Below are 25,547 nucleotides of genomic sequence, written 5' to 3' on the forward strand. Positions count from 1 at the left end.
GCTCCTTAATTAGCGCAATTAACTCCGCCCCCCGCTCCTCATTAACTCCTGAAAAGTTTTAATCGATTTCGTTCTTAATGAGCTTTTGTCTTAACTAACTTCGTCCCACTCTTAATTAACTCTTCAAAAGTTTTAATTAAGTTTTTTCCCAGCCTTAAGGAACTTCGGAAAACTTTTAATTAACTTCGTTCTTAATGAGCTCTAGTCCAACTGTTAATTAGCTTCGTTCCGCTCTTAATTAACAGCTAAAAAACTTTTAATTACGTTTTTTCACCCTTAACGAACTTTGAAAAATTTTTAATTAACTTCGTTCTTAATGAACTTTTGTCTTAATTAACTTCATCCCACTCTTAATTAACTTTCAAGCAGCCGTTAATTAGCTCCGGTCCGCTCTTAATTAGCTTCTGTCTGATTTTTAATTAACTTCGTCCCGCCCTTAACGAACTTGTGTCCTTTAATTAACGAACTTGGTCCTTAATGAATTTTCAAACAGTTTTTAATTAACTCATCCCACTCTTAATTAGCTCGAACCGCCTTTAATTAACTCCACTCGACTCTTAACGAACTTTCAAACCGCTTTTAATCAGCTTGGCTTTAACGAGCTGTAATTAATCACCGCTTCTCGCGCTCATTAACCGTCGGACGAGGCCACGCCCCCCCCCCTTAATCACTCCTTAATTAATTAACTGGCCAGCAGAGGGGGGAGGGGCGCCCTGGAATGTGAACGAGCTGGAATGGTTGGTTAATTAATCCATTAATTATTCATTATTTCATTAATTAATCCATTAACGAGCAGCGCTAAGGGGGACGGAGTCAGGGATTGGCTAATTAGCCTCTGATCATCGATTAATTGATTAATCCTCTGGGGTTAATTAGCCCCCTGGAAGCAGCAGCCTATCAAGCAGGATAATTAATTGGCCTTCGCTAATTAACCGCAGGCACCGTCGGCATTGATTGGTTGGTTAATTAACGGCAATGATTAGCCCTAGATTAATTAATCCGGGGGATAATTAAGCATTAATAATTAGCTGGGGGGGCTGATCAGACCTGAATAAATTATCAGCCCGGCCTAACTAATCATTAATTACCCCGATTAATTAATTGAGGGGCTGTTGAGCCTGGAATAATTAATTGCAGCAGCTAATTAACTGTGACAGCACTAATGAACTCGGAGCACGTAACTGGGTGGGCTAATTAATCCGGGGTAATTAAGGAATGGGGATTAATTAGCCCGGAATGGTTATTAATGAGTAATTAACAGAATGAGGCTAACGAACCTGGAAGGGCGACCGGAGGGAATTAATTAGCCCGGGGTAATTAATCACTGGGGTCCATAATTAACCCTGAGAGGTCACCGCTCGTTAATGGCCGCTAATTAATGTGGGGGGACGGACACAGAGCTAATTATTAATTAATTAATTAGCGACACGGAATTAAGGCAGAATCCGGAGGGGACAAGACGGAATTAATGAGTGGGGATTAATTAATGACACGGAATTAATGGCCTGGAATTAATTGATGACTCCTAATTAATGACTTGGCATTAACGACTCGGAATAATTAATGACCCAGGATTAACGACATGGAAATTAATGAGTCGGAATTGATTAATGACACGGAATTAATTAACGACACGGCATTAATGACACAGAATTAATTAATGATGCAAGATTAATGACACAGAATTAATTAATGATGCAAGATTAATGACACAGAATTAATTGATGGCTCTGAATTAATGACACAGAATTAATTAACGACACAGAATTAATTAACGACACAGAATTAATTAATGATGCAAGATTAATGACACAGAATTAATTAATGATGCAGGATCAATGACACAGAATTAATTGATGGCTCTGAATTAATGACACACAATTAATTAACGATGCGGGATTAATGACACGCAATTAATTAATGACGCGGCATTAATGACATGCAAATTATTAATGATGTGGGATTAATGACACAGAATTGATGACAAGGAATTAAATAATGAGGCGGGACTAATTAACGACACGGAATTAATTAACGACACGGCACAGGACTAATTAACGACACAGGACTAATTAACGACATGGAATTAATTAACGACACAGGACTAATTAATGACACGGAATTAATTAATGACAAGGCACTAATGACACGGAATTATTTAACGGCACAGGACTAATTAACGACACAGGATTAATTAATGACACGGAATTAATTAACGGCACAGGACTAATTAACGACCCAGAATTAATTAACGACACAGGACTAATTGACAACACGGAATTAATTAATGACAAGGCACTAATGACACGGGACTAATTAACGGCACGGGACTAATTAAGGGCCCGGGACTAATTAACGACCCGGAATTGGGCGGATTCCCACGAAATTAAGGCAAAGCCCGGCTCGGGGTTAATTAACGACCCGGGGCTAATTAACGACCAGGGACTGATGACGTCACGGGGGGATTTCCCGGGGATTTCGGGAGGGATTTTTGGCGGGAATTCCCGAGGGATTTCCAGAAAATTCCCGCGGGATTCCTGAGGGGTTCTGTGGGAATTCCCCGGGAATGTTCTGGGGGGATTTCCGGGAATTTTGGGGGGATTCCCCAGGGGATTTTTATTTTTTTTTTTAATTCCCTGGGGATTCCCAGAGGGATTTCCCAGAGGGATTTCCCGGGGGATTCCCGAAGGATTTTGTGGGAATTCCCAGGGAATTTTCTGGGGGATTTCCAGGTGATTCCCGGGGGATTTTTGGGGATTCCCGGGGGAATTTTTGGGGGGGATTCCCGGGGGATTCCCGGGGAATTTCCAGAAAATTCCCGGGGGGATTCCCGGGGGGTTTCCAGAACATTCCCAGGGGATTTTTTGGGGATTCCCGGGGGATTCCCGGGGGGCTTCCCGGGGGGATTCCCAGGGGATTCCCAGGGGGGTTTCCAGAACATTCCCGGGGGGATTCCCAGGGGGTTTCCCGGGGGGGTTCCCGGGGAATTTCCAGAACATTCCCATGGGATTTCCCGGGGGATTCCCAAGGGATTTCCGGGGGGATTTCCCGGGGGGATTTCCCGGGGATTCCCCCCGGCCCAAGGCACCGCCCCCGACTCGCGGGGGGGGGACAAGGCACAACCAGCGACGTCACCTCCCCCCCCCACCCCACCCCCACCGCGACATGACGTCACCCCCCCGCCCCCAAGCGACGCCGTCACCCCGACGAGGACGTCGCCCCGCCCGCCGTGACGTCACGGGGGGCGTGGTCGATCTGGGCCAGCCGCGGGGCCAGCGCGGCCAGCAGCACGCGCAGGTGCCCCGCCCCCACCTGGGCGGCCGCCAGCACCTCCTCGTGCCCCGCCTCGGGCCCCGCCCCGCCCGCCGTGACGTCACGGCTGTCGTCATCCTCGTCGTCGCTCTCGGCGGGGGCGGAGTTGGTGATGAGTGACAGCCCCAGCACGCGCAGGCCCAGGTGACGCGCGGCCGCCGCCTCCGACACCGTGCTCATACCTGGGGGGGGCGGGGCAAAAACGGGGTGGGGGCGGGCTCGGGCACACCTGGGGACACACCTGGGGACAGCTGGGGACACACCCAAACACACCTGGGCACACCTGGGCACACCTGGGGACACACCTGGGCACACCTGGGGACAGCTGGGGACAGACCCAAACACACCTGGGGATACCTGGGCACACCTGGGGACAGTTGGGGATACCTGGGGACACCTGGGCACACCTGGGCACACCTGGGGACAGCTGGGGACACACCTGGGCACACCTGGGGATACCTGGGCACACCTAAATACACCTGGGCACACCTGGGGATACCTGGGCACACCTGGGGACACACCTGGGCACACCTGGGGACAGCTGGGGATACCTGGGGACACCTGGGGACAGCTGGGGATACCTGGGCACACCTGGGGATACCTGGGGACACACCTAAACACACCTGGACACACCTGGGGACAGCTGGGGATACCTGGGGACACAACTAAATACACCTGGGCACACCTGGGGATACCTGGGCACACCTGGGGACAGCTGGGTACACCTGGCACACCTGGGGACACACCTAAACATACCTGGGCACTCCTGGAGACAGCTGGGGACACACCTAAACACACCTGGGCAGACCTGGACACACCTGGGCACATCTAAACACGGCTGGGCACACCTGGAGACAGCTGGGGACACACCTAAACACACCTGGGCAGACCTAAACACACCTGGACACACCTGGGCACACCTAAACACGGCTGGGCACACCTGGGGACAGCTGGAGATACCTGGGGACGCACCTAAACACACCTGGGGACACCTGGGCACACACCTGTGCACACACCTGGGCTGGGACCGTGCCTGCACTTGGGTCTCTTTTAGGGCGGGGCTTGGGCCCGTCCCGCTGCCCTTTTTGGGCCTCCCCTCCCCCCCAGCCCCCTCCTCACCGACGGCGTCGGCGCCCACCCTGCGCAGGTAGCGGCACTCGGCGGGGGTCTCGTAGCTGGGCCCGCCCACGCCCACGTAGACCCCCGAGCGCGCCCGCAGCTCCCGGGGGGCCAGCGCCAGCGCCAGGCGCCGCAGGGCGGGGTCGTAGGCGGCCGTCATCGAGGGGAACCGCGGCCCGAACCTGCGGCACGACCGGGGACTGTGACCCCAAAAGGGCCCTTCCAACCCAAAACGGGCATTCCTAACCCCAAAAGGGCCCTTCTAACCCCAAAAGGACCCTTCTAACCCAAAACGGGCATTCCTAACCCCAAAGGGCCCTTCTAACCCAAAACGGGCTTTTTTAACCCCAAATTGGGCATTCCTAACCCCAAAGGGCCCTTCTAACCCAAAACGGGCATTCCTAACCCCAAAAGGGCCCTTGTAACCCCAAATGGGCATTCCTAACCCCAAAATGGCCCTTCTAACCCAAAACGGGCTTTTTTAACCCCAAAAGGGCCCTTCCAAACCAAAACGGGCTATTTTAACCCCAAAACAGCCCTTTTTAACCCCAACATGGCCCCTTTAACCCCAAAACGGCCATTCCTAACCCCAAAATGGTCCTTCTAACCCAAAATGGGCTTTTTTAACCCCAAAATGGGCATTCCTAACCCCAAAAGGGCCCTTCTAACCCAAAATGGGCTTTTTTAACCCCAAAAGGGCCCTTCTAACCCAAAACGGGCATTCCTAACCCCAAAAGGGCCCTTCTAACCCCAAAATGGGCTTTTTTAACCCCAAAAGGGCCCTTCTAACCCAAAATGGGCTTTTTTAACCCCAAAATGGGCATTCCTAACCCCAAAATGGGCATTCCTAACCCCAAAAGGGCCCTTCTAACCCAAAACGGGCTTTTTTAACCCCAAAAGGGCCCTTCTAACCCAAAATGGGCATTCCTGACCCCAAAATGGCCCTTCTAACCCCAAATGGGCTTTTTAACCCCAAAATGGCCCTTCTAACCCCAAAAGGGCCCTTCCAACCCAAAACGGGCTTTTTTAACCCCAAAATGGGCATTCCTAACCCCAAAATGGCCCTTCTAACCCAAAATGGCCATTCTAACCCCAAAAGGGCCCTTCTAACCCAAAATGGGCATTCCTAACCCCAAAACGGGCTTTTTAACCCAACATGGCCATTTCTAACCCCAAAAGGGCCCTTCTAACCCCAAAACAGGCTTTTTTAACCTCAAAATTGGCCCTTCTAACCCCAAAACGGCCCTTTTTACCCAAAACGGCCCTTTTTAACCCCAAAACGGCCATTCCTAACCCCAAAATGGCCATTTCTAACCCCAAAATGGCCCTTCTAAACCCAAAACAGCCCTTCTAACCCCAAATGGGCATTCCTAACCCCAAAATGGCCCTTTTTAACACCAACATGGTCCTTTTAACCCCAAAATGGCCCTTCTAACCCCCAAACGGCCCTTTTTAACCCCAAAATGGCCCTTCTAACCCCAAAAGGGCCTTTTTTACCCCAAAATGGCCCTTTTTAACCCCAAAACGGGCTTTTTAACCCAAAACGGTTCTTTTCACCCCAAAACGGCCCTTTTTGACCCCAAAATGACCCTTTCTAACCCTAAAACGGCCCTTCTAACCCCAAATCCCCTTTTTCACCCCAAATCCCTTTTTTACCCCAAATCCCATTTTTCACCCCAAATCCCCTTTTTTACCCCAAATCCCTTTTTCACCCCAAATCCCCTTTTTTCCCCCAAACCCCTTTTTACCCCAAATCCCTTTTTTACCCCAAATCCCTTTTTTTACCCCCAAATCCCCTTTTTCCCCCCAAACCCCCTTTTCCCCCCCCCAATCCCCCTTTTCCCCCCCACCCCCTTTTTCCCAAATCCGCCCTTTTTCCCCCCGAATCGCCGGCCCCGCCCACCTGTCGTCGTTGGGCCCCACCAGGGGCGAGCGCCCGGCCAGGCCGGGCAGGTCGATGTGGTCGCGGATGACCAGCAGGTGACCCGGGCCCAGCCCCGGGCGCAGCGAGCCCGCGGCGTTGGTCAGCACCAGCGTGTGCACCCCCAGCAGGGCCAGCGTCCGCACCGGGATCACCACCTGGGCAGGGGTCAGTCCGGGGTCACGCTGGGGTCACGCTGGGGTCAGTCTGGGGTCAGTCTGGGGTCAGTCTGGGGTCAGCCTGGGGTCAGTCTGGGGTCAGTCTGGGGTCACTCTGGGGTCAGCACCAGCGTGTGCACCCCCAGCAGGGCCAGCGTCCGCACCGGGATCACCACCTGGGCAGGGGTCAGTCCGGGGTCAGTCCGGGGTCACTCTGGGGTCAGTCTGGGGTCACTCTGGGGTCACTCTGGGGTCAGTCTGGGGGCAGCACCAGCGTGTGCACCCCCAGCAGGGCCAGCGTCCGCACCGGGATCACCACCTGGGCAGGGGTCAGTTCGGGGTCAGCCTGGGGTCACTCTGGGGTCAGTCTGGGGTCAGTCTGGGGTCAGTCTGGGGTCAGTCCGGGGTCACTCTGGGGTCAGTCTGGGGTCAGTCTGGGGTCAGTCTGGGGTCAGTCTGGGGTCAGACTGGGGTCACTCTGGGGTCAGTCTGGGGTCACTCTGGGGTCAGTCCGGGGTCACGCTGGGGTCACGCTGGGGTCACTCTGGGGTCACGCTGGGGTCAGACTGGGGTCACTCTGGGGTCACTCTGGGGGCAGCACCAGCGTGTGCACCCCCAGCAGGGCCAGCGTCCGCACCGGGATCACCACCTGGGGAGGGGTCACGCTGGGGTCAGCCTGGGGTCAGTCTGGGGTCACTCTGGGGTCAGTCTGGGGTCACTCTGGGGTCAGTCTGGGGTCACTCTGGGGTCACTCTGGGGTCAGTCTGGGGTCAGCACCAGCGTGTGCACCCCCAGCAGGGCCAGCGTCCGCACCGGGATCACCACCTGGGCAGGGGTCAGTCCGGGGTCAGTCTGGGGTCACTCTGGGGTCAGCCTGGGGTCACTCTGGGGTCACTCTGGGGTCACTCTGGGGTCAGCACCAGCGTGTGCACCCCCAGCAGGGCCAGCGTCCGCACCGGGATCACCACCTGGGCAGGGGTCACGCTGGGGTCAGTCTGGGGTCAGTCTGGGGTCAGCCTGGGGTCAGTCTGGGGTCACTCTGGGGTCAGCACCAGCGTGTGCACCCCCAGCAGGGCCAGCGTCCGCACCGGGATCACCACCTGGGCAGGGGTCAGTCCGGGGTCAGCCTGGGGTCAGACTGGGGTCAGTCTGGGGTCAGTCTGGGGTCACTCTGGGGTCACTCTGGGGTCAGCACCAGCGTGTGCACCCCCAGCAGGGCCAGCGTCCGCACCGGGATCACCACCTGGGGAGGGGTCGGTGGGTGACCAGTGAGTGACCGGAGTGACCAGGGGGTGACCAGCACCAGGGTGTGGTCAGTGGGCGTGGTCAGTGAGTGGTCATTGGGTGTGGTCAGTCTGTGGCCATTGGGTGTGGTCGCTCTGTAGTCATTGGGTGTGGTCACTCTGTAGTCATTGGGTGTGGTCAGTGGGCGTGGTCAGTGAGTGGTCATTGGGTGTGGTCAGTCTGTGGCCATTGGGTGTGGTCACTCTGTAGTCATTGGGTGTGGTCAGTGGGCGTGGTCAGTGAGTGGTCATTGGGTGTGGTCACGGCATGCTCAGCACCAGGGTGTGGTCAGTGAGTGGTCAGTGGGTGTGGTCAGTCTGTGGTCATTGGGCGTGGTCAGTCTGTGGTCAGTGGGTGTGGTCAGTGAGTGGTCATTGGGTGTGGTCAGTGAGTGGTCATTGGGTGTGGTCACTGCATGCTCAGCACCAGGGCGTGGTCAGTGAGTGGTGATTGGGCGTGGTCAGTCTGTGGTCATTGGGCGTGGTCAGTCTGTGGTCATTGGGCGTGGTCAGTGGGCGTGGTCAGTCTGTGGTCAGTGGGTGTGGTCACTCTGTGGTCATTGGGCATGGTCATTAGAAAGGTTAAGAGGCTATGGGCGTGGCCAGGGGGCGTGGCTAAAGGAGGAGGGTGGGGCAGAGGGGCCTGGCCTGTGGAGGGGGCTGGGCAAGGTGGTGTGTCCCCAGGTGTGGGCGTGTCCCCAGGTGTGGGCATGTCCCCAGGTGTGGGCGTGTCCCCAGGTGTGTCCCCAGGTGTGGGCGTGTCCCTCACTCACCTGGCTGGAGGTGTAGCCCTCGTACAGGTGGAACCGGCCCTGCAGGACGGCGCAGGGGGCGGAGCCAAGGCGCCCCACGACCAATCGCCCGGCGTGGCCCGGCACTGGGGGCGGGGCCAGGGGTCACCACGCACCCCTGGGCCCCAGGTGACCTCCGGGCCCCCCAAAACCCCCAAAAGAGCCCAAACCAGCCCAAAAATCCCCAAAATCGGCCAAAATCCCCCCAGAGAGCCCCAAACCAGCCCAAAAATCCCCAAAATCGCCCAAAATCCCTGCAGAGAGCCCCAAACCAGCCCAAAAATCCCCAAAATCGGCCAAAATCCCCCCAGAGAGCCCCAAACCAGCCCAAAAATCCCCAAAATCCCCCAGATACAACCAAAATCCCCGAAATCAGCCCCAAAATGCCCAAACTTTCTCAAAGCCCCAAAATCTGCCAAAATCCCCCCAAAAACCCCCAAAACCACCACGAACCACTTCCTCCCAGTCCCTCCCAGTCCGTCCCAGTTCCCCCAGTCCCCCCAGTCCCTCCCAGTCCCTCCCAGTTACCGGTGCTGCGCGGGAAGTGCGGTATGTCGCGATAGTCGAAGCTCTGCCCCTCCTGCGCTCCCAGTGCTCCCAGTGCTCCCAGTAACCCCCAATTCCCAGTCCCCCCAGTCCCCCCAGTCCCTCCCAGTCCCTCCCAGTCTGTCCCAGTTACCGGTGCGGCGCGGGAAGTGCGGTATGTCGCGATACTCGAAGCTCTGCGCCTCCTGCAGCTCCCAGTGCTCCCAGTGCTCCCAGTACCCCCAATTCCCAGTTCCCCCAGTTCCCCCCAGTCCCCCCCAGTCCCTCCCAGTCTGTCCCAGTCCCTCCCAGTTACCGGTGCTGCGCGGGAAGTGCGGTATGTCGCGATAGTCGAAGCTCTGCGCCTCCTGCAGCTCCCAGTGCTCCCAGTGCTCCCAGTGCTCCCAGTAACCCCCAATTCCCAGTTCCCCCAGTCCCTCCCAGTCCCCCCCAGTCCCTCCCAGTCCCTCCCAGTTACCGGTGCTGCGCGGGAAGTGCGGTATGTCGCGATAGTCGAAGCTCTGCGCCTCCTGCAGCTCCTGGGCCAGCGCCCCCAGCCCCGAGCCGCACACCAGCGCCACCCGCGGCAGCTCCCGGAACTGCGCCCGCAGCCAGCGCGCGGCCTCGGCGCACGCCTCGTAACTGGGGGGGGGAGGGGACACCAGTATGGACCAGTATAAACCAGTATGGACCAGTATGGACCACTTTGGACCAGTATGGAGCAGTATGGACCGGTATGGAGCAGTATGGACCAGTACAGACCAGTACGGACTGGTATAGGCCTCGTAACTGGGGGGGAGGGGACACCAGTATGGACCAGTTTGGACCAGTATGGACCGGCTTGGACCAGTATGGACCGGTTTGGACCAGTATGGACCAGTATGGACCAGTACAAACTGGTTTGGAGCAGTACAGGACAGTACGGATTGGTATAGGCCTCGCAACTGGGGGAGAGGGGACACCAGTACGGACCAGTATAAACCAGTATGGACCAGTTTGGACCGGTATGGACCGGTATGGGCCGGCATGGACCAGTCTGGACCAGTTTGGCACCAGTATGGACCAGGCTGACCCCGGGATGACCCAGAGTGACCCCCTGACCCCTGGGATGACCCCAGGATGACCCCAGGACCCCCAGACTCACCCAAGAATAACTCCAGGACCCCCAGAATGACCCCAAGATGACCCCAAGACCGCTGGGATGACCCTAAGATGACCCTGGGCTGACCCCAGGACCCCCAGGATGACCCCAAGACCCCCGGGCTGACCCTGGGCTGACCCCAAGACTCCCAGGATGACCCCAGGATGACCCAAGGACCCCCCGGATGACCCCAGGACCCCCGGGATGACCCCAGGACCCCCAAAACTGACCCCAAGATGACCCCAAGACCCCCGGGATGACCCCAGGACCCCCAGGCTGACCCCATGACCCTCGGGATGACCCTGGGATGACCCCAGGAGCACCCAAAAGGACCCCCATCCCCCCCACACCCCCGCCATCCCGACCTTGACCCTCGCCCGCAGCCCGGGCCCGGGGCCAGGCGGACTTTGGGCCCGGCCGGGCTCAGCCCCGCCCCCAAACGCCCCCCAAACCCCCCAAATTCCCCCCAAAACCCCGCCCCGCCCCCTCCCCTCATTACCATTTTTTGGGGAGGGGGCTAGAGCCCCCCCAAGGCCACGCCCCCCCGCCGCTGATTGGCCGCGCAGGAGCCGCGAGACCCCCGGGCCGCGATGCCATTGGATGATCCCACGGGCCCGCCATCCCCCCAATCCCCTCCCAGCCCCGAAAAGGCCCAAAAAGCCCCGAAATCGCCCCAAAATCGCCGCCGGGCCCCCCCCTCACCTCCCGTCCATCGCGGCCGCGTCTGCGCCGGGCGGCCCCGCCCCGCCCCTTATATGGCGCTGCCTATGACGTCACGGGCGCGGCCCCCACGCCTCGGCCAATCGCTGGCCGCGGCTGCGTCGCCATGGCGACGGCCGGGAGACGGGCGGTGGGAGCCGCGGGGCGGTGGCCAATCAGCGCGCGGCGGGGGGGCGAGCGGCCAATGGGAGCGCGGGGCGGTCGGGACGGTGCCGGGAACAGAAGCTGAATGGGGAGAAGTCACGTGAGGGCGGCGGCCAATGGGAGCGCGGGGAGGGGACCCGGAAGAGCGGCGGCGCGGGCGTTGCCACGGCAACGCCGGATGAAGGGCGGAGGGGGTGTCACGTGATCCAGGAGAAGCCAATGGGAGCGCGCGGGGCGGCAAGGCGGAAGGTCACGTGAGGCGGGGAGGCCAATGGGAGCATGGACGGGCGGGGGCCGCCCCCGCGTGACAGCGGCGGGCCAATCGGGCGCGGGGGGGCGTGGCCGTGGCGCTGTCATGGCGGACGGGGAGCGATCGCCGCTGCTGCCGCCCGAGGCGGGGCCGGGCCCGGGCGGGGCCGGGGCCGCCGGTGAGAGGGGGCGGAGCCGCGCGGGATGGGCGGGGTTTACCCGCGGGGCAGGGCCTGGGCGTTGCGCGAAAGCCGGAGGGGCGTGGCTTAGCGTGCTGAGGGGAGGGCGTGGCTTATGGGGGCGTGCCTTCTTCACTGACTCGCCGCTCCCCCATTGGCAGGTGGCGGTGGGACGGGTCCGGGCGAGGCCCCGCCCCCTTACTCGCCATTGGGCAGCCCCGAGGCACCGGGGGCGGGGCCTCCGGCGGTCACGTGCCGCGTGTGCCAGCGGCCAATCAGCGTCGAGGGGAAGACGCACCAGCACGTGGTGAAGTGCGGGGGGTGTGGCGAGGCCACGGTAAGGGGGCGTGGCCTGGAGGGGGCGTGGCATGGATGGGAAAGTAGAGTGGGCGAGGCATGAATGGGCGGGGCTTTTTGATGGGGCGTGGCCTGATGGGAGAGTTCGGGGCGGGGTTTGAGGTGGGTGTGGCAGGGATGGGCGGGGTTTGTGTGGGTGTATGGGGGTCAGGGGCGTGTCCCAGCTAAGGCCACACCCCCTGTGCGTTGGCAGCCAATCAGGACGGCCCCTGGCGGGAAGAAGTACGTGAGGTGTCCGTGCAACTGCCTGCTGGTGTGCCGGGCGTCGGCGCAGCGCATCGCCTGCCCCCGGCCGTACTGGTCAGACTGGGGGGGACTGGGAGGGACTGGGGGGGACTGGGAGGGACTGGGATCAGACTGGGAGGGACTGGGAGGTGTTAAAGGGGGACTGGGAGGGACTGGGATCAAACTGGGAGGGACTGGGAGGTGTTGAAGGGGGACTGGGAGGGACTGGGAGGGTGTCTGGTTTATACTGGGAGGGACTGGGAGGGGATTGGGTGGGACTGGGTTATGCTGGGAGGGGTGAAGCGGGGACTGGGACAGACTGGGAGGGACTGGGATCAAACTGGGAAGGACTGGGGGTGTCACTGTGCCATACTGGGAGCACTGGGGGTGTCACTGGTCCATACTGGGAGCACTGGGGGGGGGTCACTGTGCCATACTGGTCCATACTGGGAGCACTGGGGGGCTCACGGGTCCATACTGGGAGCACTGGGGAGTTCAGTGGTCCATACTGGGAGCACTGGGGGGGGGTCACTGGTCCATACTGGGAGCACTGGTGGGCTCACGGGTCCATACTGGTCCATACTGGGAGCACTGGGGGGCGTTCCCCGGCGGCCCCGCCCCCTCCCAGTGGCTCCCAGTCCGACCCAGTTCTCCCAGTAAGAGGATCATCAACCTGGGCCCGGTGCAGACGGGCGCGCCCAGCCCTGACCCCGCCCCCGGGGGCGTGCGCGTGGCCTGCGCCCACTGCGGGGGGCCCTTCCTGGTGAGCCACGCCCCCTTCCGGCCCCGCCCACCTCCTCCTGCCTGTCTGGCCACGCCCCTTCGTGACCAAGCCCCCTTCCCATCATTGGTCTCCGTAAAGCTCCTCCCCCTTCAAGCCCTACTCTTTAAAGCCCCTCCCACTTAAGCCCCGCCCTTCTAATCCCCTTCCCCTTTGAGCCCCACCCTTTTAATCCCCTCCCCTTTAAGCCCCACCCACTTAAGCCCCACCCTTTTAATCCCCTCCCCTTTGAGCCCCACCCTTTAAAGCCCCACCCACTTAAGCCCCACCCATTAAAACCCCTCCCACTCAAGCCCCACCCACTCAAGCCCCTCCCCTTCCAAGCTCCTCCCCCTTTAAGCCCCACCCTTTTAGCCCTGCCCCTTTACCGCTCCCTCCACCAGACTCCGCCCCTGAACCCCCAAGCCCCTCCCCGCTCCGGCCATGCCCCTTTCCAGCCCCACCCACACCACCACACCCCATTCAGCCCCGCCCCTACATGACCACGCCCCTTTCCCGCAGTGGGCGGAGCTCCCCGAGCGCTCATTGGCTCGCTGCCCGCACTGCCGCAAGGTGTAAGTCAGGCCCCGCCCCTTTTGCTGCGGCCACGCCCCCTCTGTGTGTGGGCGTGGTCACCCCCAGCCAGTCACGCTCCTCTGATGCTGACCACGCCCCCTTGGCCACGCCCAGGTCTGCGATTGGCCGGCGGTTCCCGCGGCGACGCTGCCTCTGCTGCCTATTGGCCGCTCTGCTGATGGGCGGGGCCGCAGCCGGCCTGGCGGTGAGGGGCGGGGCCTCAAGGGGCGGGGCCTAGGGAGGGCGGGGGGTGGAGTCTGACCGAGACAGGTTTAAAGGGGGCGGGGCTAAATGGGTGAAATGGGTGGGGCTTGAGGGGAGAGTCGGTTTAAGGGGTGGAGCTTAAGGGGGTGGGGCTTTAAAGGGTGGAGCTTAAAGGGGTGGCGCCTAAGTGGGTGGGGTTTTTAAGTGTGGGGTGAAGTGGGTGGGGCTGAAGTGGGTGGAGCTTGAAGGGGATGGACTTTAAAGGGTGGGGCTTCAAGGGGGAGGGACTTTAGAGGGTGGGGCTTACATGGGTGGAGCTTGAAGGGGGAGTGGCTGGGGTCTGGATGAGGTGGGAAAATGGGCGTGGCTTTAGGGGGGTGTGGCTCAGGTGCCTGAGGGACGTGGCTCTCCAAAGGGTGTGGCTTGATGGGTGGCACAAATGGGCGGGGCTTAAAGGACAGCGATGTAATGAATGGGAAGAGACCAGGGCGTGGTCGGGGGCGGGTTCAGATGGTGACCCCGCCCCCTGCCCCACCCAGGCCGGCACCTGGTGGGCGTGGCGCCGGGCGCGGTGGGTGCCGGCGGCGTGGGCGGTGCTGGGGGCGGGCGCGGGGGCGTGTCTGCTGCGGGCGGCCTATTGGGGCTGCGTGCGCGTCAGCCAGCCCCTCCCACCGCGCGCCTGACCACGCCCTCCCGTCTGGACACGCCCCCCGCGCCCGCACTGAGAGATCCCGCCCCGGTGGGACACGCCCCTTTCATCATGGGACACGCCCCTTCATCATGGGACACGCCTTGGCGTCACAGGACACGCCTGTGGGCGTGGCTATCTGTGATTACGTCACACGGCCACGCCCCATTTGCCATCGGACGATCCATCCCCTTTATTTTGCATGACCCCGCCCCCTCCCGCATGCCTCGGGCCCCGCCCACTTGTACATAAGCCCCGCCCCCCGTGTACAGTGCTATTTATTGGCCACGCCCACCAAGGGCGGGCCCCGTCTGTAAATAAACCCAAAATCGGCATTTTTCACCCCAAAATTCACCTTTATTAAAACACAGGGGGAGGGGAGGGGCCTAAGGGGCGGGGCCTAAGGGGCGGGAAGGTTTTTGGGGCAGTTTCAGGGGATTTTGTGTCCGAGCAGCGGCGGCAGCACCTGAGAGACCCAAATTTGGGAAAATTTGGGTAAATTTGGGTAAAAACGAGGGCGGGGCTCCATCTTGGGGCTGATGACGTCATCAGAATCCCAAATTTGGGCGATTTTGGGTAAATTTGGGTAAAAACGAGGGCGGGGCTCCATCTTGGGGCTGATGACGTCATCAGAATCACAAATTTGGGCGATTTTGGGTAAATTTGGGTAAAAACGAGGGCGGGGCTCCATCTTGGGGCTGATGACGTCATCAGAACCCTGTTTTAGGGACATGTTGGGGATTTTGGGTCAATTTGGGGACATTTTGGGTCGACACGTGATTAAAAGCAGCCGACGCCATCTTGGCTTTGATGACGTCATCACCACCGAGCTCCGAGACGTTTTGAGGCAATTTCAGCCAATTTTGGGTCGGTTTCGACCCAACCCAACCCAACCCACTGCAACTTCATTTATTCCAAGCTGATTTTGGGCCAAATTGAGCCAATTTTGGGCCAAAACACATCCAAGGCCACGCAACAGTCTGAAACTTGAAACTTGAGTGATTTAGAGCAAATTTTGGGGCAAATTGAGCCAGTTTTGGGCAAAAACCTATCCAAGTCCAGACAACAGTGTGAAACTCAAATTTTGAGCGATTTTGAGCCAAATTGAGCCAATTTTGGGCCAAAACACATCCAAGACCACACAACAGTGTGAAACTCGAATTTTGAGCGATTTTGAGCCGATTTTGGGCAAAATTGAGCCAATTTTGGACTAAAGCATATCCAAGGGGGGACAACAGTGTGAAACTCGAATTTTGCGCCATTTTGAGTGAATTTAAGCCCATTTTGGGCCAATTTTGGGCTAAACCATATCCAAGTCCAGACAACAGTGTGAAACTCAAATTTTGAGCGATTTTGAGCCAAATTGAGCCAATTTTGGGTCAAAACACATCCAAGACCACACAACAGTGTGAAACTCGAATTTTGAGCGATTTTGAGCCGATTTTGGGCAAAATTGAGCCAATTTTGGGCTAAACCATATCCAAGGGCGGACAGCTGTGTGAAACTCGAATTTTGAGACATTTTGAGCCAAACTGAGCTGATTTTGGGCAAAATTGAGCCAATTTTGGGCTAAAACATATCCAAAGGCGGAGAACTGCGTGAAACTCGACTTTTGAGCTATTTTGAGCAATTTTGAGTGAATTTAAGCCCATTTTGGGCCAATTTTGGGCCAAAACCTATCCAAGTCCAGACAACAGTCTGAAACTCAAATTTTGAGCGATTTTGAGCCGATTTTGGGCCAAATTGAGCCAATTTTGGGCTAAAACATATCCAAGACCACTCAACAGTCTGAAACTCGAACTTTAAGCGATTTTGAGTGGATTTTGGGCAAAATTGAGCCAGTTTTGGGCTAAAACATATCCAAGGGTGGAGAACTGCGTGAAACTCGAATTTTCAGTGATTTTGAGCCGATTTTGGGCAAAATTGAGCCAATTTTGGGCCTAATTGAGCCAATTTTGGGCCAAAACACATCCAAGACCACACAACAGTCTGAAACTCGAATTTTGAGCGATTTCGAGCTGATTTTGGGCTAAACCATATCTAAGGGCGGACAGCTGCGTGAAACTTGAATTTTAAGCGATTCTGAGCGAATTTCAGCCGATTTTGGGCCAAACTGAGCCAACTTTAAGCTAAAACACCGCAATTAAAACCCAACACCGCCCCAAACCCCAATTTTCACCCAACTTTGCCCCCAATCCCCCCCCTAGACGGCCAGCAGGGCGGTGACGGGGCAGTGGTCGCTGCCCTGCACGGCGCTGCGGATCTTGCAGTCGCACAGCGCCCCCAGCAGGCGCCGCGACACCACGGCGTAGTCCAGCCTCCAGCCCACGTTGCGCGCCCGCGCCCCGCCCAGGTAGGTCCAGAAGGTGAAGGCGCCCCGGGCCTCGGGGTACAGGTGCCGGAAGGAGTCGACGAAGCCGGCCTCCAGCAGGCGCGTGAAGCCCTCGCGCTCCTGCGGCGTGAAGCCGGCGCTGGCGCGGTTGGCGCGGGGGTGGCACAGGTCGATCTCGGCGTGGGCCACGTTGAGGTCGCCGCAGAGCAGGACGGGCTTGCGGGCGTCCAGGCCCTGCAGGAAGCGCAGGAAGGCGGCGTCGAAGCGCAGCCGCGGCTCCAGGCGCACCAGGCCCCGGCCGGCGTTGGGCACGTAGGCCGAGACCACGAAGAGCGAGGGGAACTCGGCCGTCACCACGCGGCCGTCCACGTCGTGCTCGGGGTCACCTGGGGGACAGGGAGAGCGTTGGGAGGGACTGGGGGGGACTGGGAGGGACTGGGAGGGGACTGGGAGCAACTGGGGGGGACTGGGAGGGGATTGGGAGGGACTGGGAGGGATTGGGGGGCACTGGGAGGGACTGGGAGGGGAACTCGGCCATCACCACGCGGCCGTCCACGTCGTGCTCGGGGTCACCTGGGGAGAGGGACAGCGTTGGGAGGGACTGGGGGGGACTGGGAGGGACTGGGAGGGACTGGGAGGGGGTTGGAACGGACTGGGAGGGGATTGGGAGGGACTGGGAGGGGGTTGGGAGGGACTGGGAGGGGAACTCGGCCGTCACCACGCGGCCGTCCACGTCGTGCTCGGGGTCACCTGGGGGACAGGGAGAGCGTTGGGAGGGGCTGGGAGGGGACTGGGAGGGGATTGGGGGGCACTGGGAGGGAATGGGAGGGACTGGGAGGGGAACTCGGCCGTCACCACGCGGCCGTCCACGTCATGCTCGGGGTCACCTGGGGACAGGGAGAGCGTTGGGAGGGGCTGGGGGGGACTGGGAGGGGACTGGGAGGGACTGGGGGGGAATGGGAGGGACTGGGAGGGGATTGGGGGGCACTGGGGGGGACTGGGAGGGACTGGAAGACAGCTGGAGTGGATTGGGAGGGACTGGGAGGAATTGAGGGGACTGGGAGGGGACTGGGGGGCACTGGGAGCGACTGGGGGGGACTGGGAGGGGGTTGGGAGGGACTGGGAGGGACTGGGAGAGAGCTGCAGTGGATTGGGAGGGACTGGGAGGGGAACTGGGAGGGGATTGGGAGGGACTGGGAGGGCCTGGGGGGAACTGGGATAGGATTGGGAGGGACTGGGAGAGAGCTGGAGTGGATTGGGAGGGACTGGGAGGGGATTAGGGGGCACTGGGAGCGACTGGGGGGGACTGGGAGGGGATTGGGAGAGAGCTGCTGTGGATTGGGAGGGACTGGGAGGGATTTCAGGGTGATTTGGGGCAGTTTGGTGTGGTTTCAGAGCAGTTTGGTGTGATTTCAGGTCCGTTTTGGGGCAGTTTGGTGTGATTTAAGGCTGGTTTCAGTTTTTCAGGGCGGTTTTTGGGCGATTTCAGGGTGGTTTTGGGGCAGTTTGGTGTGATTTCAGGTCGGTTTCAGGGCAGTTTCGGGTCGGTTTTTCGGAGCAGTTTTGGGGCAATCTCAGGGTGGTTTGGGGGCGGTTTCGGGGCAGTTTTGGGGCAATCTCAGGGTGGTTTGGGGGCGGTTTCGGGGCAGTTTTGGGGCGGTTTGGGCCCCTCACCGATGCCGTAGGTGACCTCCAGCGGCTCGGTCCTGGCCAGCAGCCCCACGCCGCTGTAGCCCGGCCGGTCCTTGGCGCTGGACCAGAACTGGTGGGGGAGCCCCGGCAGCGCCCGCAGCTCGGCCGGCACCGCCGACACCGCGCACTTGGTCTCCTGCAGGCACAGCACGTCCGGGGCCTCCTCCTGCACCCACTGGGGACAAAGCACCCAAAAACGGTGAAAAACCACCCAAAAAACAGCCGCGCCCCCAGCCCCACCTCTGTAAGCCCCGCCCCCTTACCTGGGCCCCGCCCTTGCGCAGCCACGCCCTCAGCCCGTCCACGTTCCATGACGTCACCTTGAGCGTCCAGCGCCGCCCATCGGGCGTGGCCTCGCGGGTGGGCGGGTCTTCGTAGAGCGGGGCCGGTGACGCCTTGGGAGCCTTCGCGGGGGCGGGGCCTGCGGGGAGGGGCCAATGGTTTGTACTCGGAGGAAGCGGGAGGGGCTTAGGGGGAGTGGGAGTGGTTAAGGTCCATACTGGTCCATACTGGTTTATACTGGTCACTCACCGGCCTCGTCCCCGCTCCCGTTCTCCTCCTTCTTCTTCCCGCGCTTTGGCATGGCGCTGGCCCCGCCTTTTCCGCCTACGGCCACGCCCCCTCGACCTCCAAGTCCCGCCCCTGCACCTGGGAGAGAAGGACGTCATCAACGCGAGCTAATCAGAGCGCGCCGTATATTTACCTGCTCCCACCTCCCCTCACAGGCCAGCCAATCAGAGCGCGCCATAGATTTACCTCCTCCCACCTCCCCTCACAGGCCGGCCAATCAGAGAGCGCCGTGGCTTTAATACCCACCTCCCCTCACAGGCCGGCCAATCAGAGCGCGCCATAGATTTACCTCCTCCCACCTCCCCTCAGAGGCCGACCAATCAGAGAGCGCCGTGGCTTTAATACCCACCTCCCCTCACAGGCCGGCCAATCAGAGCGCGCCTTCCCTCACGCAGCGGTAGCCAATCAGCGCCCGCCGCCGCCACGTGCGGCCAAGGGGGCGGAACCGGCCGCGATCGGCGCCGAACCGGGCCCGAACCGGCACCGGGAGCGATGGGCTCCGAACCGGGCCCAACCCGCCCTCTATGCCCCCCTCTCCACCGTATGTCAGTCATCTCCCTTAGTGACCAATCAGCGCCCGCCGCTCTCCCGGTTAAACCCGCCCTCTTCTCCGCGGTCCCAATTACCCAATCTGAGCGCGCCGTGCCTCAGCGCGCGGGACCAATCAGAGCGCGCCGTGCCTCAGCGCGCGGGATCAATCAGCGCTCGCCGTGCCTGAGCGGGCGGGACCAATCAGAACGCGCCGTGCCTCAGCGCGCGGGACCAATCAGCGGCGGCGGCGGGAGCGGCGCGAGCGGCTCCGCGCGCGCGGGAAGCGTGAGGGGAGGGATGGTCAATGGGGGGCGCGGCCGGAACCGGAAATTCTCTTGAGGAGGAGGCTTAGGCGGGAAGTGGAAGTGACGTAGCGGAGCGGCGGGAGAATCGCCGTGAGGCGGCGGCGAACCGGCGGCGGCGGCGTGACGTCACTGCGGAAACACCGGGGAAGCCCCGGCGTGACGTCATGCCGACCGTGCTGGGCCTGGAGGGCTCCGCCAACAAGGTGGGGGCGGGGGTGGTGCGCGACGGCGTCGTCCTCAGCAACCGCCGCGCCACCTACGTCACGCCGCCGGGACACGGTGACGTCACTTCCCCCCTTCCCCCGGTACCGGTCCCGGTGCCGTTCCCCGTTGCTGACCCCGCTGCTTCCCCCCCCTTCCCCGCAGGGTTCGCCCCCGGGCCCACCGGGCGGCACCACCGGGCCGTGGTGCTGGGGCTGGTCCGGGCCGCGCTGAGCGAGGCGGGCGTGGAGCCCCGGGAGCTGGACGGGGTGGCGTTCACCAAGGGTACGGGACCGGGACCGAACCGGCACCGGCACCGGAACCCCAGGGAGACCCCACAGATCCCCTACAGACCTCACAGATTTGGGTTTTGGGGTGCCCGTTGGGGGTTTTGGGGAGATTTTGGGGGTCTTAGGGCCTCTGGATGCTCCCACTCACCTCGGATGGGGGGTTTGGACGATCCCATTCATCCCGCGGGGGGAGAGTTTGGACGTTCTCACCTGCCCTGGAGGGGGGTTGGGGATTTTTGGGGGTGTTCTGGACGATCCCATTCACCTCATGGGGGGAGGTGGGGTTTGAGGGGTGTTCTGGACGATCCCATTCACCTCATGGGGGGGGGTAGGTAGGGTTTGAGGGGTGTTCTGGACGATCCCATTCACCTCAGGGGGGGTTTGGGGTTTGAGGGGGGTTCTGGACGATCCCATTCACCTCAGGGGGGGTTTGGGGTTTGAGGGGGGTTCTGGACGATCCCATTCACCTCAGGGGGGGTTTGGGGTTTGAGGGGGGTTCTGGACGATCCCATTCACTTCGGGGGGTGTTTGAGGGGATTTTGGGGGTGTTCTGGACGATCCCATTCACCTCATGGGGGGAGATGGGGTTTGAGGGGTGTTCTGGATGATCTCATTCACCTCACGGGGGGAGTTGGGGTTTGAGGGGGTGTTCTGGACGATCCCATTCACCTCACGGGGGGACTTGGGGTTTGAGGGGGGTTCTGGACGATCCCATTCACCTCAGGGCGGGTTTTGGGGGTCACCGGCCGCTCCCACTCACCCGGGTGGGTTTGGGGGGGGATTCACCGGACGCTCCCACTCACCCGGGGCGGGGGGGTGTGTTCGGGTGCCAGGACCGGGCATGGGCTCCCCCCTGGCGGTGGTGGCGGCCGTGGCGCGGACGCTGTCGCAGCTGTGGGGGCGCCCCCTGCTGGCCGTGAACCACTGCGTGGGGCACATCGAGATGGGGCGCGCGCTCGGCCCCGCCCCCGACCCGCTCGTGCTCTACGTCAGCGGCGGCAACACCCAGGTGCTGCGATAGGCCGCGATAGGGGCGCGATAGGCCGCGATAGGCCGCGATAGGGGCGCGATAGGCCGCGATAGAGGCGTGATAGGGAATAGGCCGCGATAGGCCGCGATAGGCCACAATAGGGCCGCGATAGGGCCGTGATAGGGGCGCTATAGGCTGCGATAGGGGCGCGATAGGGCCGCGATAGGGGCGCGATAGGCCGCGATAGGGCCGCGACAGGGCCGCGATAGGGCCGCGATAGGGGCGCTATAGGCCGCGATAGGCCCGCGATAGGCCACGATATGGCCGCGATAGGGCTCGATAGGGGCGCGATAGGCCACGATAGGCCTCGATAGGGGCGCAATAGGCCGCGATAGGGCTGCAGGGGGAGGGAGGGAACGGCCGGTACCGAGGGATATCGTGATGGCGGGGCGGGGAAATGGCCGGTATCGCGACGGGGGTGTGAGGAAACGGCCACTATCGCGATAGGTGATGACCCCGTGCCCACCCGCAGGTGATCGCCTACGCCCGGCGCCGGTACCGGATCCTGGGCGAGACCCTGGACGTGGCCGTGGGAAACTGCATCGACCGATTGGCCCGGCTGCTGCAGGTGGGACACGCCCCCCGGGCACGCCCATTCTGACACGCCCGCCCGGACACGCCCTAACTGACCCCGCCCCTTTTCCCGCAGATCCCCAACGCTCCCAGCCCTGGCTACAACGTGGAGCAGCTGGCCAAGAGGTGACCCCAAAACCCCTGAAATTACCCCAAAAGTGACCCCAGAGTGGCCCCAAATGCCCCTGAAACGACCCAAAAACTGACCCTAAAATCCCCCAAATGGAGCCCAAAACTGACCCCAAAATCCCCCAAACTGAGCCCAAAACTGACCTCAAAATCCCCCAGACTGAGCCCAAAACTGACCCCAAAATCCACAAAACTGAGCCCAAAACTGACCCCAAACCAGACCCAAAATTGACTCCAAAATCCCCTAAACTGACCCCAAAACTGACCTCAAAATGCCCCAAAATTCACAAAACTGACCCCAAAATCCCCCAAACTGAGCCCAAAACTGACCCCAAACCAGACCCAAAACTGACCTCAAAATCCTCCAAACTGAGCCCAAAACTGACCCCAAACCAGACCCAAAATTGACCCCAAAATCCCCCAGACTGAGCCCAAAACTGACCCCAAAATCCCCCAAACTGAGCTCAAAACTGACCCCAAAATCCCCCAAACTGAGCTCAAAACTGACCCCAAACCAGACCCAAAATTGACCCCAAAATCCCCTAAACTGACCCCAAAACTGACCTCAAAATGCCCCAAAATTCACAAAACTGACCCCAAAATCCCCCAAACTGAGCCCAAAACTGACCCCAAAATTCACAAAACTGATCCCAAAACTGACCCCAAACCAGACCCAAAACTGACCCCAAAATCCCCCAAACTGAGCTCAAAACTGACCCCAAAATCCCCCAGACTGAGCCCAAAACTGACCCCAAAATCCACAAAACTGATCCCAGAACTGACCCCAAACCAGACCCAAAACTGACCCCAAAATCCCCCAGACTGAGCCCAAAACTGACCCCAAAATCCACAAAACTGATCCCAAAACTGACCCCAAAACCAGACCCAAAACTGACCCCAAACCAGACCCAAACTGAGCCCAAAACAGACCCCAAATCCACAGAACTAACCCCAAAACTGGCCCTAAAATGACCCAAACCTGACCCCAGAGCCCCGACTTGACCCAAAATCCCCGGATTTCGCCCCAAACGCAGGGGCCGCCGCCTGCTCCCGCTGCCCTACGTGGTCAAAGGCCTCGACGTCTCCTTCTCGGGGCTGCTGTCGCACCTGCAGGTACCAAAATCCCCGGATCTCAGCCCAAAACTGACCCCAAATCCCCCAAATTGACCCAAAAATCCCCAAAAATCCCCAAATTGACCCAAAATCCCCAAATTTACCCAAAATCCCCGTTTTTCGCCCCAGGCCGTGACCCCGAAGCTTCTGGAGTCGGGGGAGGCGACCCCAGAGGATCTGTGCTTCTCCCTGCAGGTAATTAGCAGGTAATTAGGGCTAATTAGGTGTAATTAGCAGTTAATTAGGGCTAATTAATGGGGCTGGGCGTAATTAATATTGGTTTGGGATTAATTAATGGAGTTTAGGGGTTAATTAATGGGGTGTGGGGGTAAATAATGGGGTTTTTGGCGGTCATTAATGGGGGTTTGGGGGTAATTAATGGGGGTTGGGATTAATTAATGGGGGTTTGGGGGTAATTAATGGGGTTTGGGGGTAATTAATGGGGTGTTTGGGGTTAATAATGAAGGTTTGGGGGTAATTAATGGGCGTTTGGGGTTAATTAATGGAGGATTGGGATTAATTAATGAGGGCTTGGGGGTGATTAATGGGGGATTGAGAGTAATTAATGGGAGTTGGGATTAATTAATGGGGGTTTGGGGGTAATTAATGGAGTTTAGGGGTTAATTAATGGGGTGTGGGGGTAATTAATGGGGTGTTTGGGATTAATTAATGGGGTTTGGGGGTGATTAATGGGGTTTGGGGGTAATTAATGGGGTTTCAGGGTAATTAATGGAGGTTTGGGGGTGATTAATGGGGGCTTGGGGGTAATTAATGGGGTTTGGGGGTAATAATGGGGTTTGAGGGTAATTAATGGGGTGTTTGGGGTTAATAATGGAGGTTTGGGGTTAATTAATGGGGTTTGGGGGTAATTAATGGGGTGTCTGGGGTTAATGGAGGTTTGGGGGTAATTAATGGGGGTTTGGGGTTAATTAATGGGGTTTGAGGGTAATTAATGGGGTGTCTGGGGTTAATGGAGGTTTGGGGGTAATTAATGGGGGATTGGGATTAATTAATGGGGTTTGGGGGTAATTAATGGGGTTTGGGGTTAATTAATGGGGTTTGGGGTTAATAATGGAGGTTTGGGGTTAAGTAATGGGGGTTAAGAGTTGATTAATGGTGATTTAGGGTTAATTAATGGGGGATTGGGGGTAATTAATGAGGGATTGGGGGTAATTAATGAGGTTTGGGGTAATTAATGGGGTTTGGGGGTAATAATGGAGGCTTGAGGTTATTTAATGGGAGTTTAGGGTTAATTAATGGGGGTTTTGGGGTAATTAACGGGGGTTTGAGGGGGTTAATTTTGGGACATTTTTGGGGCATTTTTGGGACATTTTGGGGCCATTTTTGAGGCCATTTTTGGGACATTTTTGGGCCATTTTTGCTGAGTTTTGGGGACATTTTTTGAGTGGATTTTGGGCTGGTTTGGGGCCATAACCAGAACCATTTTTTGGCCGTTTTTGGGCCATTTTTGCTCAGTTTTGGGGACGTTTCTGGGCTGGTTTTTGAGCTGATTTTGGGCCGATTTTGGGGTGATTTTGGGCTGTTTTGGTGTCCCAGGAGACGGCGTTCGCCATGCTGGCCGAGGTCACCGAGCGGGCGCTGGCGCTGACCCGGGCCCGGCACCTGCTGCTCGTGGGGGGCGTGGCCTGTGAGTGGGCGGGGTCTCACCTGGGGTGGGCGGGGTCTCACCTGGAATGGGCGGGGTCTCACCTGGGGTGGGCGCGATCTTAAACCTGGGAGGGGCGTGGTCACACCCGTGAATGGGTCTGGCCACACCTGGGGGTGTGGTCACCTTGGAGGTGGGCGTGGTCTCACCTGGGGTGGGTGGCGTCATACCTGAGCAGGCATGACCAGAAAGAGGCGGGGCCAAATGGGCGGGGCTCAGCTCTGTATAAAAAGGGGTGGGACCGCCATTTGCGTGCGAGGGCGGAGCCAGGGCTTGGTTCACGGCCACGCCCAGGTAACACTCACCTGTGCCCAGGTAACCACCGGCTGCAGGAGATGCTGCAGACCATGTGCAGGGCCCGGGGGGCGGAGCTCTGCCCCATAGATGACAGGTGAGGGCGGGGCCTGCCACGGGAGGGTGGGGCACACCTGTGGGGCGCACCTGTGACCTTTGACCCCCCCAGGTACTGCATCGACAACGGCGCCATGATCGCCCAGGCCGGCTGCGAAATGCTGAGGGTGGGGCAGGTGACAGAGCTCAGCCAATCAGGGATCACGCAGAGGTCAGGGGGCGTGGCCAGGTGGGTGGGGCCGGGAGGGGATTGGCCGGGTTCTGACCTTTGACCTCTGGCTGCGGCAGGTATCGGACAGACGAGGTGGAGGTGACCTGGAGAGATTGAGGTGGCCACGCCCACAACGGCCACGCCCATTCAATAAAAGAGTGCCCAACTCTCTCATCTCCTGGCCACGCCTCTTTTTTGTGG

The 25,547-nt window shown here is 59.4% G+C and overlaps 4 protein-coding genes across 4 annotated transcripts; 2 read left to right on the plus strand and 2 right to left on the minus strand.

Annotated features, from left to right (window-relative positions):
- Positions 1-562: 562 nt before the first annotated feature.
- Positions 563-11,090, minus strand: PNP (purine nucleoside phosphorylase). Its single transcript, XM_059837565.1, has 6 exons — positions 10,953-11,090; positions 9,588-9,751; positions 8,567-8,670; positions 6,335-6,510; positions 4,432-4,613; positions 563-3,494 (listed from the first exon to the last, which is right to left on the minus strand). Exons 1-6 carry the CDS (start codon positions 10,961-10,963, stop codon positions 3,199-3,201), a joined length of 933 nt encoding a protein of 310 aa, XP_059693548.1. The 5' UTR covers positions 10,964-11,090; the 3' UTR covers positions 563-3,198.
- A 295-nt stretch (positions 11,091-11,385) lies between these two features.
- Positions 11,386-14,702, plus strand: PIP4P1 (phosphatidylinositol-4,5-bisphosphate 4-phosphatase 1). The gene is made up of 7 exons (XM_059837576.1): positions 11,386-11,542; positions 11,704-11,879; positions 12,093-12,199; positions 12,782-12,887; positions 13,407-13,459; positions 13,575-13,665; positions 14,204-14,702. The coding sequence occupies exons 1-7, from the start codon at positions 11,386-11,388 to the stop codon at positions 14,345-14,347; spliced, it is 834 nt and encodes a 277-aa protein (XP_059693559.1). The 3' UTR covers positions 14,348-14,702.
- A 1,741-nt stretch (positions 14,703-16,443) lies between these two features.
- APEX1 (apurinic/apyrimidinic endodeoxyribonuclease 1) lies at positions 16,444-19,770 on the minus strand. The gene is made up of 5 exons (XM_059837567.1): positions 19,573-19,770; positions 18,908-19,024; positions 18,640-18,797; positions 18,359-18,551; positions 16,444-17,070 (listed from the first exon to the last, which is right to left on the minus strand). Exons 2-5 carry the CDS (start codon positions 18,957-18,959, stop codon positions 16,556-16,558), a joined length of 918 nt encoding a protein of 305 aa, XP_059693550.1. The 5' UTR covers positions 18,960-19,024; positions 19,573-19,770; the 3' UTR covers positions 16,444-16,555.
- Positions 19,771-19,806: 36 nt separating this feature from the next.
- Positions 19,807-25,520, plus strand: OSGEP (O-sialoglycoprotein endopeptidase). The gene is made up of 11 exons (XM_059837566.1): positions 19,807-20,061; positions 20,149-20,268; positions 21,107-21,282; positions 21,776-21,871; positions 21,953-22,002; positions 23,040-23,118; positions 23,248-23,313; positions 24,676-24,766; positions 25,100-25,175; positions 25,248-25,346; positions 25,424-25,520. Exons 1-11 carry the CDS (start codon positions 19,947-19,949, stop codon positions 25,461-25,463), a joined length of 1,008 nt encoding a protein of 335 aa, XP_059693549.1. The 5' UTR covers positions 19,807-19,946; the 3' UTR covers positions 25,464-25,520.
- Positions 25,521-25,547: the final 27 nt, after the last annotated feature.

This window comes from Haemorhous mexicanus, unplaced genomic scaffold, assembly GCF_027477595.1.
Source record: "Haemorhous mexicanus isolate bHaeMex1 unplaced genomic scaffold, bHaeMex1.pri scaffold_158_ctg1, whole genome shotgun sequence".
Taxonomy (NCBI): domain Eukaryota; kingdom Metazoa; phylum Chordata; class Aves; order Passeriformes; family Fringillidae; genus Haemorhous; species Haemorhous mexicanus.

Coding starts and splice junctions, on each gene's coding strand:
- PNP (XM_059837565.1), bottom strand. Junction 8,671..9,587: donor GCACTTCCCGCGCAGCACCG/GTAACTGGGAGG, acceptor CCCCGCCCCCAG/TGCCGGGCCACGCCGGGCGA. Junction 4,614..6,334: donor GTGGGGCCCAACGACGACAG/GTGGGCGGGGCC, acceptor GTCGTGCCGCAG/GTTCGGGCCGCGGTTCCCCT.
- PIP4P1 (XM_059837576.1), top strand. CDS start 11,386: ATGGGAGCATGGACGGGCGGGGGCCGCCCCCGCGTGACAGCGGCGGGC. Junction 12,888..13,406: donor ACTGCGGGGGGCCCTTCCTG/GTGAGCCACGCC, acceptor CCTTTCCCGCAG/TGGGCGGAGCTCCCCGAGCG. Junction 13,666..14,203: donor GGGCCGCAGCCGGCCTGGCG/GTGAGGGGCGGG, acceptor TGCCCCACCCAG/GCCGGCACCTGGTGGGCGTG.
- APEX1 (XM_059837567.1), bottom strand. CDS start 18,959: ATGCCAAAGCGCGGGAAGAAGAAGGAGGAGAACGGGAGCGGGGACGAG. Junction 18,798..18,907: donor CGGGAGCGGGGACGAGGCCG/GTGAGTGACCAG, acceptor CCCTCCCCGCAG/GCCCCGCCCCCGCGAAGGCT. Junction 18,552..18,639: donor TGCGCAAGGGCGGGGCCCAG/GTAAGGGGGCGG, acceptor CTTTGTCCCCAG/TGGGTGCAGGAGGAGGCCCC.
- OSGEP (XM_059837566.1), top strand. CDS start 19,947: ATGCCGACCGTGCTGGGCCTGGAGGGCTCCGCCAACAAGGTGGGGGCG. Junction 20,269..21,106: donor CGGGGTGGCGTTCACCAAGG/GTACGGGACCGG, acceptor TTCGGGTGCCAG/GACCGGGCATGGGCTCCCCC. Junction 21,283..21,775: donor TCAGCGGCGGCAACACCCAG/GTGCTGCGATAG, acceptor GCCCACCCGCAG/GTGATCGCCTACGCCCGGCG.